This window comes from Triplophysa rosa, linkage group LG8 (genome assembly GCF_024868665.1).
Source record: "Triplophysa rosa linkage group LG8, Trosa_1v2, whole genome shotgun sequence".
Classification (NCBI taxonomy): Eukaryota; Metazoa; Chordata; class Actinopteri; order Cypriniformes; family Nemacheilidae; genus Triplophysa; species Triplophysa rosa.
In genome coordinates this window covers 8,469,373-8,485,648 of record NC_079897.1, presented here as the reverse complement: position 1 = coordinate 8,485,648, position 16,276 = coordinate 8,469,373, and the positions used below count along the sequence as shown (strand labels likewise).

The 16,276-nt window shown below is 47.6% G+C and overlaps 1 protein-coding gene across 1 annotated transcript in view; it reads left to right on the top strand.

The window, feature by feature from the left end:
- The window catches only part of bbs9 (Bardet-Biedl syndrome 9), a 187,495-nt gene that overhangs the window by 22,071 nt on the left and 149,148 nt on the right, over positions 1-16,276 (top strand). Inside the window, exon 7 of the mRNA XM_057339762.1 lies at positions 13,441-13,570. Within this exon, the coding sequence (XP_057195745.1) occupies positions 13,441-13,570 (130 nt within the window). The remainder of the gene's footprint in view (positions 1-13,440; positions 13,571-16,276) is intronic.

Here is a 16,276-nt window from a genome sequence, read left to right as displayed (position 1 = left end):
AGTAATTGCCCCACACCTGTCCGCTATTCCCGCCTCGTTTAGTCCCTTTATCTCTCCCCTGTGTCTTTCGTCTTGTGTCTGACCATTGCATGTTGGATTGCCAGTATCAGACTGCCCCAGGTGTAGCTGCGGCTCGCCTGAAGTTTTTGTATTTCTTAGAAGACCTTGTTATAGCCTAGCCTCTGTCTTAGTCACAGTTCTAGTTCTAGTCTTGCCACGTTCCTAGTTAATTGGACTTTTTTTCTCACGCTCGTCTCAGACGACCCTGGAACCCTTTATTCGTTCGTATTGTTTCCTTCACACTCCGTAGCCTGCCTCCTGTCTCCACAGCTCCCGTTGGCGTCTCGGAGAGCGATCTTTTCCATCACCCGCTCCACGCCGTCAGCTTTGTCACCTCCATTCCCACGAGGACGGACTGCTCTCACCTCGGGTGACTCAGGTCGACATTACCTCCCGCATCCCAGTTGTGGTCACCGTTGCCAGCATTGGATCTACCACGCCCTTCGGGGTCTTCTTGTCCGGTGAACTCTGCTCTCCAGACCCGCGGTCAGGAGTGGTCGCTGACAGCTGTTGTGGACTATTGACTCTGATTGAATAAATATCTTGTTTTCCCGCACTTGGGTCTCTTGTTTCTTAGTCGACCATGACAGAACGGTCAGACCAGCTACACGACCCAGCGGGATCAGATCCTATGCGCAACGCGCTCCAGCAACAGGGTGTTCTGTTGGGACAGCAGGCGACCCGTCTCACCGTCGCAGCTCAGGAGGTGGACACTCTTCATAGGCAAGTGGCGGCATTACAGCTCCAGGTCACTGAGTTGCTCAGGGGAGCCAACCAGGTGGCCGGATCGCGGCATTCTCCGCTGGGCGGAGCCACGAACGAGCCAGAGCCCTACGCCAACAGTCCTCCGCTGTACGACGGGGATCCCAACTCCTGTCGGGCGTTCCTTTCACAGTGCTCCCTGGTGTTCGCCTTACAACCACGCAGGTATGCGACGGAGGAGACCAGGATCGCTTTCGTGTTGACCTTACTCACGGGCCGTGCACGCCAATGGGGGGTTGCAGTGTGGGAGGCCCAGGATCCGTGCTGCCACTCTTTTCGTGAGTTCCGTGAGGAGACCTGATGCCAGGAACCTGTTTGTTCGACAGGTCAGCCCGTGGTGACGAGGCGGCTGCTCAACTCTCCCGTGTGACTCAAGGGAGAGGCACAATCACCGACTTCGCCATTCGCTTCAAGACCTTAGCCGCGGCATGCGATTGGGATGCAGGAGCTTTACGCGCACGTTTTCTTGACGGCCTCAGCCCCTGCATCGCAGATGAGATCGCCACGCACGATCCCTCCCGGGACTTAGAGGAGTTGATCGATCTATGCCTTCGCGTCGAGAGTCGCGTCAATGCTCGCCGTCGGCGTCACGCCTCTCCACCCTCCTGGCGACGACGCGAACCTAGCCGGGATGCTACCCGGGAGTCCAGCCGTGAGGTCAGTTCTACCCACCGTCTTCTACCAGACCCGGAGCCCATGCAGGTCGGGCGGTCACGGCTGACGCCAGCCCAGAAGCAACAGCGTCTTGTGGATGGCCTCTGTTTTCATTGTGGGAAGGCGGGTCATCAAGTAGCTCTCTGCCCGGCAAAAGCCGATGCCCACCCGTAGAGCGGAGAGTCCGGGTGGGCGCCATCAGTGAAACCTCTTCAATTCCTCGTACCCTTCTGCCTTTCCGCCTCATCTTCGACTCCATGACTCACACGGGTATGGCCCTCGTCGACTCTGGAGCGGAGGGCAACTTCCTTGACGGGGCCATGGCTCGGAAGTGGGGTATTCCCATCCTTCCCTTACATCCTCCTATATCGGCCGTGACGTTGACGGGAGTGCCACTTTCCACTGTCACCCACACCACCCCTCACGTAAGCCTTTTTCTGTCGGGTAATCATTGTGAGAAGATTAGGTTGTACATCCTCGATTCCCCCACAACCTCTCTGGTATTAGGGCATCCGTGGTTGTCACAGCATAATCCTCACATTGATTGGGTGAGCACTTCTATCGTATCGTGGAGTCCTGCTTGTCATGTGTCTTGTCTTGGTCCTGCTCCCTCTCCTGTTTCTGTGTCTCCTGTCTTGCAGGTGGATGTCGCCGACTTAGCCGGGGTACCGGTGGAATACCACGATCTGCGGTCCGTGTTCAGCAGGTCCCGGGCCATGTCTCTTCCTCCGCACCGACCTTACGACTGCGCCATTGACCTACTCCCAGGCACTTCTCCGCCTAAGGGTCGATTATTTTCCCTTTCCGGTCCTGAAAGAGAGGCCATGGACAAGTATATTCGGGAATCCCTTAATGCCGGGCTCATCCGTTCCTCCTCTTCACCAGCCGGTGCGGGTTTCTTCTTTGTACAAAAGAAGGACGGCTCCCTACGCCCTTGTATTGATTATCGAGGTTTAAACGAGATTACTGTTAAGAATAAATACCCCTTGCCTTTAATGTCGTCTGCCTTTGAACTATTACAGGGAGCTCAGGTCTTTACTAAGCTGGACCTCCGCAACGCCTACCATCTGGTCCGTATCCGTGAGGGGGATGAGTGGAAGACGGCCTTTAACACACCATCGGGACATTATGAGTATTTGGTACTTCCGTTCGGGCTGACCAATGCTCCGGCCGTTTTCCAGAGCCTCGTCAACGATGTGTTGGGGGACATGATTAATCGCTTTGTCTTTGTGTACCTGGATGATATTTTGATCTTTTCCCCCTCTCTCCAGGAACACACCCAACACGTCAGGGAGGTTCTTCGTCGCCTTCTGGAGAATCAATTATTTGTCAAAGCGGAGAAGTGCGACTTCCACTCCAATACGGTTTCGTTCCTGGGTCATGTATTTTCTCCCCGAGGCGTTGGACCGGACGACGCTAAGATTAAGGCTGTCGCCTCATGGCCGGTTCCCGACTCTCGTAAGGCACTGCAGCGGTTCCTGGGGTTCGCCAACTTTTATAGGCGTTTCATCCGGGGATTTGGTCAAGTGGCCGCACCGCTCAGAGCATTGACCTCCATCAAGGTTCCGTTCGCCTGGAACCCCCTTGCACAGGTAGCCTTTGATAAACTCAAGTCCCAATTTGTCTCTGCACCTGTGCTCTGTTTTCCAGATCCCGAACGCCAGTTTATTGTCGAGGTCGATGCTTCCGATGTCGGGGTAGGCGCAGTCTTGTCTCAACGTGCCAGTCATGACGGGAGGGTGCATCCTTGCGCCTTTTTCTCGCATCGCCTCAGCCCCACGGAGCGAAACTATGATGTCGGTAATAGAGAGCTGTTGGCGGTTCACCTGGCCTTGGGTGAGTGGTGCCACTGGTTGGAGGGGTCGATACAGCCGTTCTTGGTCTGGATGGACCATAAGAACTTAGAATATGTCCGTTCAGCCAAGAGGTTGAACCCACGTCAGGCCCGCTGGGCACTGTTCTTTGGCAGGTTTAACTTTACCCTGTCGTACCGGCCCGGTTCCAAGAACACCAAGCCAGACGCTCTCTCTCGACTGTTCGAGAACCCGGGAAAAGAGGAGTCCGTCGACTCTATCCTCCCTAGGGAGAAGGTAGTCGGAGCTCTCACCTGGGAGATCGAGCAGCGAGTAGCAGAGGCCGGTGACAGGGTGCAAGTGCCAGGGGAGTGCCCGGCGGGTCGGCTGTTCGTTCCTCCTCCGCTTTGCCCGGAGGTACTTCAGTGGTGTCATTCCTCCAGGTTGGTCGGCCATCCAGGGGTTAAGGGGACCATGGCGCACGTACGTCAGAGGTTTTGGTGGCCGTCGGCCCTCGCCGATGTCAGACAGTTCGTGTTGGCTTGCCCGGTCTGCGCTCAGAGCAAGACCTCCCGCCGTCCACCTGCTGGTCTACTCCTTTCCCTTCCCATCCCTTCACGGCCCTGGTCTCACATCGCCTTGGACTTCGTCACTGGCCTTCCCCTGTCAAGAGGTAACACCGTAATCCTCACGGTGGTGGACCTATTCTCCAAGGCGGCCCATTTTATCCCTCTTCCCAAGCTCCCCTCAGCCTGGGAGATGTCCCAACTGATGGTGGATCATGTCTTCCGTCTCCACGGTCTTCCGGTTGACGTGGTCTCTGATAGGGGTCCTCAGTTCACCTCCCGGTTCTGGAAAGAGTTCTGTAGACAACTCGGGGCCACTACGAGTCTGTCTTCAGGTTTTCACCCCCAGACCAATGGACAGTGCGAGCGAGCCAACCAGGAGCTCGGTAAGAGACTCCGCTGTCTGACATCTAACAACCCCAGCTCCTGGAGCCAACAGCTCTCTTGGGTGGAATATGCCCACAACTCCCTTCCTGCCTCGTCCACAGGTATTTCTCCTTTTGAGTGTGCTCTTGGTTATCAACCTCCTCTGTTTCCCCCCCAGGAACTCGACGCTGTGGTTCCCTCGGCTCTGGCCTTCGTCCAACGGTGTCACCGAACCTGGACGAGGGCCAGTGAGGTTCTGGCCCGGACCTCCCTGAGGACCAAGGTAGCGGCCGACCGTCACCGGATCTCGGCTCCCGCCTATGTGTGCGGTCAGCGGGTATGGCTTTCCTCCAAGGACCTGCCTCTCCGGGTGCCATCTCGTAATCTGGCTCCCAGGTTCATTGGGCCATTCCGCATCGCCAAGGTGGTCAATCCAGTGACCGTACGGCTCAAGCTTCCTCCTAATCTTGGTCGAGTTCACCCTGTATTTCATGTCTCCAGGGTCAAGCCAGTTGTCACGTCTCATCTTAATCCTGCCAGCTCTCGGCCCACCCCCCCTCCCCCGCGACTCGTGGATGGGATCCCGGCTTACTCTGTCAAGAGACTGCTGGAGGTCCGCCGCCGGGGTAGGGGCTTCCAATATCTAGTGGACTGGGAGGGTTATGGCGCAGAAGAGAGGTCGTGGATACCATCTCGTGACGTGCTGGATCGGTCGTTGATCGTGGACTTCCACCGGAGACGAGGTGAGCCCCTCCCCAGCGCCTAGGGGCGCTGGTGGGGGGGGGTACTGTCACGGCTCAGGGTGATCATCTTCCTGTGGGTTTTGTTGTGTTGTCTAGCGTGTGGGACTGGTGATTTTCCACTCTGCACTCACACTCCTGCCGACACTCATCTCATTAAGACCGCTTGTTCTAGTAATTGCCCCACACCTGTCCGCAATTTCCGCCTCGTTTAGTCCCTTTATCTCTCCCCTGTGTCTTTCGTCTTGTGTCTGACCGTTGCATGTTGGATTGCCAGTATCAGACTGCCCCAGGTGTAGCTGCGGCTCGCCTGAAGTTTTTGTATTTCTTAGAAGACCTTGTTATAGCCTAGCCTCTGTCTTAGTCACAGTTCTAGTTCTAGTCTTGCCACGTTCCTAGTTAATTGGACTTTTTTCTCACGCTCGTCTCAGACGACCCTGGAACCCTTTATTCGTTCGTATTGTTTCCTTCACACTCCGTAGCCTGCCTCCTGTCTCCACAGCTCCCGTTGGCGTCTCGGAGAGCGATCTTTTCCATCACCCGCTCCACGCCGTCAGCTTTGTCACCTCCATTCCCACGAGGACGGACTGCTCTCACCTCGGGTGACTCAGGTCGACATTACCTCCCGCATCCCAGTTGTGGTCACCGTTGCCAGCATTGGATCTACCACGCCCTTCGGGGTCTTCTTGTCCGGTGAACTCTGCTCTCCAGACCCGCGGTCAGGAGTGGTCGCTGACAGCTGTTGTGGACTATTGACTCTGATTGAATAAATATCTTGTTTTCCCGCACTTGGGTCTCTTGTTTCTTAGTCGACCATGACAGAAACACTGAAGGAAAGCTAAACAAGGAAACGAGAGGGGTGGGTCCAAAGTCGAGAACGCACATTATGTCGTGGCCAACAATAATATGTTTCTCTCCACACAAAACAAGAGGCTCTGCCATGATTCTGCCACAAGACCAAGAAAGACATGACATGATGAGGCAGAATCATGACAATAAGAGAGATCAAACAAAATGCATGTTATTTTTTATTTAGTACTGTCCTGAGTAAGATATTTTACATAAAATATCTTTACATATTGTCCACAAGACAAACAAATAGCTGAAATTATTAAAATAACCCCGTTCAAAAGTTTGGTTCTTAATACTGTGTGTGGTTACCTGGATTGTCTGGGGTTTTTTTGTGCTGTGATAGTTATTCATGAGTTTGTTCATTCAACAGTTACACTGAGCACTGTTCAAAAAACTCCAGGTCCTGCAGATTCTTCAGTTTTCCATAGTCTTTGGCATATTTGAACCCTTTCCAGCAGTGACTGTTTGATTTTGAGATCCATATTTTCACACTGAGGACAATTCAGGGACTCAAACACAACTATTTAAAAAGGTTCAAACATTCACTGATGCTCCAGAAGGGAACACGATGCATTAAGAGCCGGTGGGTGAAAACTTTTTGAATTTGAAGATCCAGGTAAATTGTACTTAAGCCAGGGAGTGGAGACGGCCACCGCAGTCATGACGCTCCAGTCTGGCATGGAGGTGATGGAGACTGTCGCCACGGCCATGGTAAGGAGGGGGGAGACGGCCATGACGACCGCAACATGGGAACAGGTAGAGCGCTTCTCGTTCACTTCAGCCCGTGTATGGGAGCCCCCCCCAAAATTTATTTGGGGAACTCCTGGAACATCCACGCCACCCAGGTGCATGCCACTGCCAACTTCATAACGGCCAGTGCGGCGGCTTCTGGATAGCACTCAGGGATCCCTGCGTTCCCGGGGCTGAGCTCCTTTTTGAGGAGCTTGGGCTCTTGGCGCGGGGCTTTGGGCTGAGGGATTGAGTGGGTACGGGCTACTGAAAAGGCTCTGGAGAGGGCTCGAATGTGAACTCTCTCTGGAGCTGACTCCGGGGGAAACCATGGAGCTGACTCCGGAAGAAACTCTGGACTCTGGTTGTGGGTGCAGAAGGGTGTGTCGAACTCCTGAAGAATCTGCTGGTAGAGGATGTGTTTTGGAAACCCTGGAGAGGACTTGCTTGGAAACCCTGGAGAGGACCGGCTTAGAAACTTTGGAACGGAGACTTGGAGTGTGGAGGATTCGGGCGTGGGCCTTGGGTGAGCTGGAGCGAAACCCTCGTCATGGGATTGAACTAGATGGACATCACGTGAATCTTAACCAGCTTCTCCCACACAGAAACTGGAACCCATTACTTCGAGGACTCTATTGACAAAATCCACCATAGACAGTTCATAAACCTCAGGAAGCATGATGGTGATGAGTAGACCGTCGATTCAGAAACAAGTGGTTAAGTGCATAATCGCTTCAACTTACCCGATGGACGAGCCCAACAAACTCCTCCACATACCTCTCCAGAGGATGGCCTGCTTGCCGAAGCTGCAACAACAGATGCACCTCTGGAGAGTTGAAATCCATGTTGGGGTTCTGGTCTTCTGTCACAAGGTGCCTACAGATCAAAGACCAAAGAAACAGAGAAATCATATAAATATATAAGATCAGAGATTGCGACCCAGTACGGGGCCGTGTACAAGTTGCCAATGGGCCGCAAGAACGTTCTGGAAAAAAATGTGTATAGTAGCTGCGTAATAGTATTATATTATTTATTGTGGGTTTTGCCCTTTAAGAGCCACCATCTACATTTACATACAGTAGTGGGTATGATGTAGACAACCTCGCTTCCACTTTTATACCACTGGCCTGTATCACGAAACCGGTTTTGGTTTTTACTCCAGTTAAGTTCGCGTTTAGTTTGAGCATACTCTGAGTTTTCGGGCTCAAGAAGGTGGATTGGTTTTGAGAGGGTTTCGTCGCCATGGTAATTTAGGCTACACGGCTAACCTGCTCCGGACCAGGTTTTATTCTGGGTTAGAGATCGCAAACCAAAACTGGACCAATCAGCTCTGAGAACTCAGTGAAGCCACTCCCCGTGTGGCACTCACTTAATCCTTGGTGTTTCGAGTCAGATCCGTGGGCGTGGCTTGTTGGTTTTGACTAAATCTTTGGTGTTTCAAGTCTTACGAAACCTTTACCCTAACCCTAACCTTACTCTAACCATCTAAACTACATATGTTTGTTAAAATTGACGAAAAAACACGTTTGGGTGATCACGTCTGACTCGAAACACCAAGGATTTAGTGAGTGCCCTCCCCGTGTATCTCTCTCTTCAAATATAAAAAAGTTTAAAGTGACAATATGTTAGAGAGAAAATATGTTGCTGCTAAGTGTTTATTTGTATTATATATTTACATTTATTGTTTTAAATTAAAAACACATTCTTATAATTATTATATGAGTTGATAGTTAATACTTATTAATTACTATTAAACGTAGCATTTAAATTAATATAACTATATTCGTATAAAAACAAACTTTAATATATAAACATTTTAAGGTAATGAAGCATACATATTATCTTTTGATCTTATTGTAAACCTATATAAATAATTTAAATTCAGTGTGATTCTGCCCTCCAACAATAGCACTTGCACCAGTCCTGAGCCATCATGAAGTGAGACTCTGCCTAGGCAAAATCAACCCCAGGAAGGCATCTGGTCCAGGTGGAGTGCTCAGGGCTGACAGAGGTCTTCTCCACCATCTTCAAACTGTCACTGTCCAAGACATGGGTCCCTGCATGTTTCACATCAGCCACAATCATACCTGTCCCCAAACAAGCCAATGTCACATGCCTGAATGACTACAGACCTGCTGCACTCACAGGGAGGAGATTGAACTACTGGCGGAGTGGTGTAAAAAACATAACCTGGCTCTAAACATCAAAAAACAAAAGAAATCATAGTGGACTTTCATAAATTAGACCATCCTGGTCACTCATCTCTCTACATAACGGTGAGGTAGTGGAGAGGGTGAACAGTTTTAAATTCCTGCTTTAAAGTCTCATTGTGTCGGATGATCTGTCCTGGGGCAGCAACATCACATCAGCTGTAGGGAAGGCCCAGCAGTGCTCTTTTACCTCAGGAAGCTGAAAAGAGCCAAACTCCCCCAGAGGCTCAGAGATCAATTTTTACAACTGTGCAATTCAAAGTGTGCTGACTTCAGCATGGTTGTAGCTGGGACAATGCACCAAACCAGGCCTCAATCGGCCGATCGCAGCTGATTTTTCAGGAGCTCCAGTGAGCTTTTAGTCCTTGTTCCTCTAAGTCCTAAAGCCACCAGTCTGGCGACCTTATGGCCGTTCGGACACGGTTCTTTGAAAGGCCGCAGCGGACCTCCAGCACAGCCGTGGCTGGGACAGTGCACCAAAACCACCAGACTGGTGGCTTTATGGCCGTCCGGACACAGTTCTTTGAAAGGCCGCAGCGGACCTCCAGCACAGCTGTGGCCGGGACAGTTCACCAAACGCGGCCTCAATCGGCAGATCGCAGCTGATTTTTCAGGAGCTCCAGAGAGCTGTGTTTCTCAAAGTCCCGACCCCACCAGTCTGGCAACCTTATGGCCGTTGGGACGTGGAAGGCAGTTCGGCGGCAGCGGACCTCCGAAGCCGCCGTGGCCGGCAGGGTGCACTAAACCCGGATAGAATCCGCCGGCGCTAGCTGATTTTTCGGGAGCGCCAGAGAATTTTTTTTCTTTTTTCTCTAAGTTCCGACCCCACCAGTCTGGCAACCTTATGGCCGTTCGGACATGGAAGTCATATCGGCGGCAGCGGACCTCCGAAGCCGCCGTGGCCGGCAGGGTGCACCAAACCCGGATAGAATCCGCCGGCGCTAGCTGATTTTTCGGAAGCTCCAGAGAATTTTTTTTCTTTTTTCTCTTAAGGCCTGACCCCACCAGTCTGGCAACCTTATGGCCATTCGGACATGGAAGTCAGATCGGCGGCAGCGGACTTCCGAAGCCGCCGTGGCCGGCAGGGTGCACCAAACCCGGATAGAATCCGCCGGCGCTATCTGATTTTTCGGGAGCTCCAGAGAATTTTTTTTTTTCTCTAAGTCCCTACCCCACCAGTCTGGCAACCTTATGGCTGTTCGGACGTGGAAGTCAGATCGGCAGCAGCGGACCTCCGAAGCCGGCAGGGTACACCAAACCCGGATAGAATCCGCCGGCACTAGCTGATTTTTCGGGAGCTCCAGAGAATTTTTTTTTTTCTCTAAGTCCCTACCCCACCAGTCTGGCAACCTTATGGCTGTTCGGACATGAAAGTCAGATCAGCGGCAGCGAACCTCCGAAGCCGACGTGGCTGGCAGGGTGCACCAAACCCGGATAGAATCCACCTTAAGGCCAGAACCACCAGAATGGCCAACAGCCTGTATCCCCAGGCAGTCAGACTGCTGAATAAACACTGTTCCCCTCTCCCCCTCCATCACTTAAGTCGTAGCTATCATGTACCATTCTTCAACAACTACAATATCTGTGAACTGGACTTTGCATTGCTGCAGCACACACAATAATACACATATCTTGGTTACAACTGTTTATCTACCTCATACTCTGTATTCCTTGCCTGCCACATGTCGTTCCGTCCTGTTTATTGTGCCATTGTTTACACTATTGTCGCTGTTGTACATTCTTATGCATCTGCACTTTATGTAAATGCACTGTCGATTGACGCTCTAAAGGAATCTCGATGTTTTGTAACAATGACAATAAATTATAATTGAATTGATATAGTCAGTAGGTGCCTTCTCAAACTTTTACTGCAGCAGTTTATTCCTGCCTTGTAAATATATTTCAATTCATGACATTTTTTCATAATGATCTCGTCATCTTCAACAGAAAAGTGAATTGCGCTGATACTCGCGAGAAGTCAATCAAACTGATGATGCTTTTCATGTTCCGTGTGATTGGCTGTTTTTCCGTACGTGTCACACTTTCAGGTGCATACGCCTCACAAAGTCAGGGGACCCCCCAAGTTCACTATTATGGGCCTTAAAGGAGGTCTCTTCATGCTTATGGGAGGTCTGGTGCCTCCCCCCCACAATTTGGAAACTGATCATGGCTGAAGGGAATTGTTAGGCTAAGTGGAGCACAGCTTCTCACACCTTATTGCTTACATATTTTCAAGTTGGGTTAGCACTAAACTAGGGGGTAGCACTATTCTTATTAGGGCCCGAGCACGGAGGAGCAAGCCACCGGCTTGCACCGTAGTGCAGAGCCCTTTTGTTTCTGTGTTGTTTATTAGGGCCCGAGCACGGAGGAGCAAGCCACCGGCTTGCACCGTAGTGCAGAGCCCTTTTGTTTCTGTGTTGTTTATTCTTCTTCTTCTTCTTCTCCCTCTTTGTGGGATTTGAAGGCCTAAACATGCTCAAAAACTCACAATAATTTGCACACGCATCAGACCTTGCAAAAATTTACGTCTGATATGGGTTTTAAAATTAGGCGTAGCAAAATGGCTCGCTAGCGCCACCTAGAACTGCCCAGACCACTACGCAATACGTACATGCACCAAATTTGGTAGGTTGATAGAACTCCCCGAATCATTAAGAAAAGTCTCTTGGAGTATATTTCTAAACCCAACAGGAAGTCCGTTATTTTTGATTTTCTGTGCAATTTTGTAATTTGTTTCAATTTCCAGTCATCGTACTTTAACGAACTCCTCCTAGAGTTTTAATCCGATCAACATCATCTTCATGTCATTCTAATCTTAAGGCCTTTGCGAAGCTAAATTGCGGAGATCCTGACTTTTCATGGGGGAACGTGACCCTGGCGGCCATCCAAAGTTTGGCGTTTCGCCATGAACAGGAAGTTGTTGTAACTCAGGCCTACAATGTGCAACAGGCCCCAGACTTCACACATTTGATAAAAGTCCTGGCCTGAAGACATCTACATGGTAATATTCAGATACAGTTATAGCGCCACCTGCAGGAAACAGGAAGTGGCTTGTTTTAAACTGTGATTAACTCATAGAGATTCAAACAGGTCAGCAATATATTTGGCCAGTATGATCTTCAGACCTTTGTGATGATACATTGCAAGTTCCTGACTTTTTGTTGAGGGGCGTGTCCATGGCGGCCTGACAAAGTTTGATGTTTCGCCATGAAACAGGAAGTTATAGTAACTCAGGCACAAAATGTCCGAACAGTCTCACACGTCAAACATTTTATAAAAGTCCTGGCCTGAAGACATCTACATGGTAATATTCAGATACTGTTATAGCGCCACCTGCAGGAAACAGGAAGTTGCATGTTTTAAACTGTGATTTACTCCTCATACAGATTCAAACAAGTCAGCATCATATTTGACCAGTATAGCCAGTATGATCTTCAGACCTTTGTGATGATACATTTCATGATCCTGACTTTTAGTTGAGGGGCCTGTGCGTGGCGGCTTGACAAAGTTTGATGTTTCGCCATGAAACAGGAAGCTATTGTAACTCAGGCACACAATGTCCGACCAGCCTCACACTTCACATGTTTGATAAGAGTCCTGGCCTGAACACATATCCATGTCACTATTCACTCGTAGCAATAGCGCCACCAGCTGGCAAAAGGGAATGTGACGCATTTAAATAAATAACAAATCCTACTATAATTCGCCTGCATTAATTGTATCACCTATCATTTACTTTTTTTCTTTACATGGCAATATTCAGATACAGTTATAGCGCCACCTGCAGGAAACAGGAAATGGCATGTTTTAAACAGTTTTTAACTGCTCATAGAGCTTCAAACAGGTCAGCATCATATTTGAACTGTATAGCCAGTATGATCTTCAGACCTTTGTGACGATACATTTCATGATCCTGACTTTTCATTGAGGGGCGTGTCCGTGGCGACCTGATAAAGTTTGATGTTTCGCCATGAAACAGGAAGCTATAGTAACTCAGGCACACAATGTCCGACCATCCGACCAGCCTCATACTTCATATGTTTGATAAGATTCCTGGCCTGAACACATATCCACGTCAGTGTTCACTTATAGTAATAGCGCCACCAGCTGGCAATAGGAAATATGGCACGGAAAAATTTATAATGTAACTCCTTATATGCATGTTGCCCATCGTTCACTGTTCCTGAGGCCGACGGGTGGTGATGGCACAGGGTTGCGGTTGCACTTTTGCGCGAGGGCCAAGCTTGCAGCTTTAATGTTATATATTGAGATTTTGTTTAAAAAGTAAGCTAAGTAATTAAAACTAAACATATATTAAATAAAACAGTGTACAACTAAACACATTGAAGATGGAGATATTATCAGGTTTTTTTTTACTTATTCCTGATTTAAAAGTTTAATCCAAAACCAGACGTTAAGAGGTTTGGTTATAAATATGAGAACCATTATAATCAGCCAAAAAGATCATTTGTCTGCTTAATGTTGCGTGTGCATTACACAGCATCCTAAACAAACGCGATGTGATAAGATTTTTGCAATAAGCAATTTGTCTGTTCACACAGAAGTTGAGGAATGTGTGTCTGGAGGGTTTAGAAGTGACACTTCATTTGACCTTGCACTACACACACTTCATGTCAGAGCCATGAGATTGTGTGAACATATATCCTCCTGCATGCTTACCTTTTCTCTTTTTGACTTGTCCCCGCAGTTTCTGATGATTCTACTAACATCCTGATGGGTAACCATAACAATATGCTGCTGGTGTACCAGGATGTGACACTCAAGTGGGCTGCCCAGCTATCCTTTGTTCCTGTGGTCATACGTGTTGCTAACTTCGAGTAAGTACACATACGTCACTGCTAGCTACCATGCCAAAAGCAGCACACCACACACCCCTCCGCCTTCTGCTTCTCCCAGTATGTTCGCGTTTGCATTACGGAGTCTGGTTACAATTTTTTTTGCAGTTGTCTTATGTTGCGGTTCTATTGTGCCATCAGTAATGCGGTATGTTAGCAAACTTTAGCAACTTTTGCAAACATTTTAAGTATTCAAAAGCATGAATTTACACACTAGATTGAATTTAACATAAACCAAATGATCTTAATAATGCAAAAGAAAACGTACATTATATTCGCGTGAGAAGCCATGCTTTCTTTCTCAAAGTAGACACAAAGTACGTTTGAGTTAATGTTTACAAAAAAATGGTACAGTTGATGGTGCTGATGCAGATTTACAGTATTAAACATTTTACAAACAGCTTACTATTATTAATTTTCCGGAGATTTACTGCTTCATTCAGATGAACATATTTTTATAACCTATAAAATTGCAATCCATATACAGTGTAAATATAATTATATGTGACATTGCCTGTAAAAACCCAGCCAAAGTCATTTTTGTGAGCTGCTGTTTTCTACATAAAATCGTCCTACACAGAGTATAGAACATTCTGTGAAAATATAATCTTGATATCTTTAAGACTGACGGAGTACTGCCATGTCAAAGAATTGTTAAATTTTGGTCGCAGAAAATCATGTTCTTGATAAATTCCAATGTAAAGACAAGCTGATAGTATTTAAAGCTGACCACACTTGAACCATAAGTATCCTGCGTGTCTAAGCTGAGATTCTCCCTTTTTTAGTGATATATGACATATTTATGGGGAAAAGTGTTGTATAATAGGTTTATTTATTATTATGCACATTAACAAATAGCAAAAAACATTGAAACAAATGAGGAGTACCACAATAGCTAGATTGTAGCAACAATAACTATTTCAATGTACTAGAATGATACTTATTAGGTCTATCCAAACAAGCGCATAATGACAACAAGAAAAAACACAGTCGAACATAATGTGACTTTATAGTCATTTACTCATAACTTGTTGTTATACATAAACCATGAACTATTAATACAGATGGTCAAATTTCATCAAACTGATTCGAGTGCTGATGGATGTACTCTTTATGCAAACGCCAGCCTCTTTTTGTATCTGAGGTCGATGGCCTTTCTGACTGCAGAGCTTCTCTGCACTCCTCCACTGGCCTCCCTGCGTTGTCTTTGGTTGATATTAACCAATGTTTCATTTCGACAAATAAAAATAAAGGTTTAGGTTCCCCTGAGAAACATTGCATTCCCTCGCAAAACTTATGCGTTCTCGCAAAACTTTTGCGTTCTCTCGCAAACATATTTGCATTATCTCGCAAATGTTTTGCGTTCCCCCGAGAAACATTGCGTTCCCTCGCAAAACTTTTGCGTTCTCTCACAAAACTTTTGCGTTCTCTCGCAAACATATTTGCGTTATCTCCCAAACATGTAACGGTGGCCGCCCTATTTCAGAAAAAAAAACAGTAGCGTTTACGGGTTTTGAACTTGGGTCTCCCGCGGAGTAGCGAGTGGCTCTGACCGCTAGACTAAGGGTGCCAGACAGGATGAATCCCGGTTACATTAATTTCCCCAGAAGTCAAAATCCCAGACAAATTTAGTTTTCGTGGTTTATTTGAAACTGTCCAAAACAAATATATATAAATGTTTAAGGGGAAAACAGTTCAGCACAGTCATCTTCTTCCATGCAAGGAAGTAAGAGTTAACACAACACGGTAACCAAAAGCAAACCAGAGCAAAAAACGAAATATGGAAATCCAAAAACAAACAAACAAAAACAAAAACCCCAAAGAAACGCGTCATCCTATTTCCGTTCCAAGGAAACAGATCCACGTCCATATGCATCCATACAAGAGTAAAAAAAGAAAGAATAAACACTTAGTTATATTTAAACGATAACGTCAATGGGCAAAACAACAGCTAAATAGGAGAAGGTACGGATGTAGTGTATGTGTGTAATGGATGCATAGAGTTAACGTACTGACCAGATTAGTGATCCTGAAAGGAACAGGAGAGTTTAAACGAATTTCGCCAGACACCCACACAGTAGAGTACATGAATCGCCAAGCTTTGCCAGCTTCTCCAAATGGTTAATCATGAAGTGCTTTTTCGAGAAGTACCATAAACTCCACCACACACCAGATCTCACTCACAGGAGGCCGCAATTCAATAAGCACTCATCTTCGACAGTTTCTCCCTGCAATCCATCCAATCCACGCACTTTCTGATGACGCGTTCTCCTCTTCCGTACAAACACATTTCCTTTTATCTACTTCCTTCCGCTGATAATTACATGACTCCGCCCATTTCCTCAAAATGAATGAAAAAATAGATTTGTGGCTTTTTTTATGCACTGCCACAAACATATTTGCATTATCTCGCAAAACATTCAGCCATATGAGAGATGTAAACAAATGTGTCTTACCGGGAACTGTGTTATTGATATCTGGTCAGATTCATACAAATTTGTTGTTTAAAGGTAAATGTATTTAAAGGCTGAAAATCGTTGATAAACTCTGTGTAAAGATGATGTCAGTGTTATCCAGCCTTAACGTTACGTGCTACATGTTAATAGCAATAGCATCCAAGCTGTCCATGTAATTTTAAACGTATAGTTTAAAGTACATCTCCATGTTACTTGACAGGGGGGCAGCTGA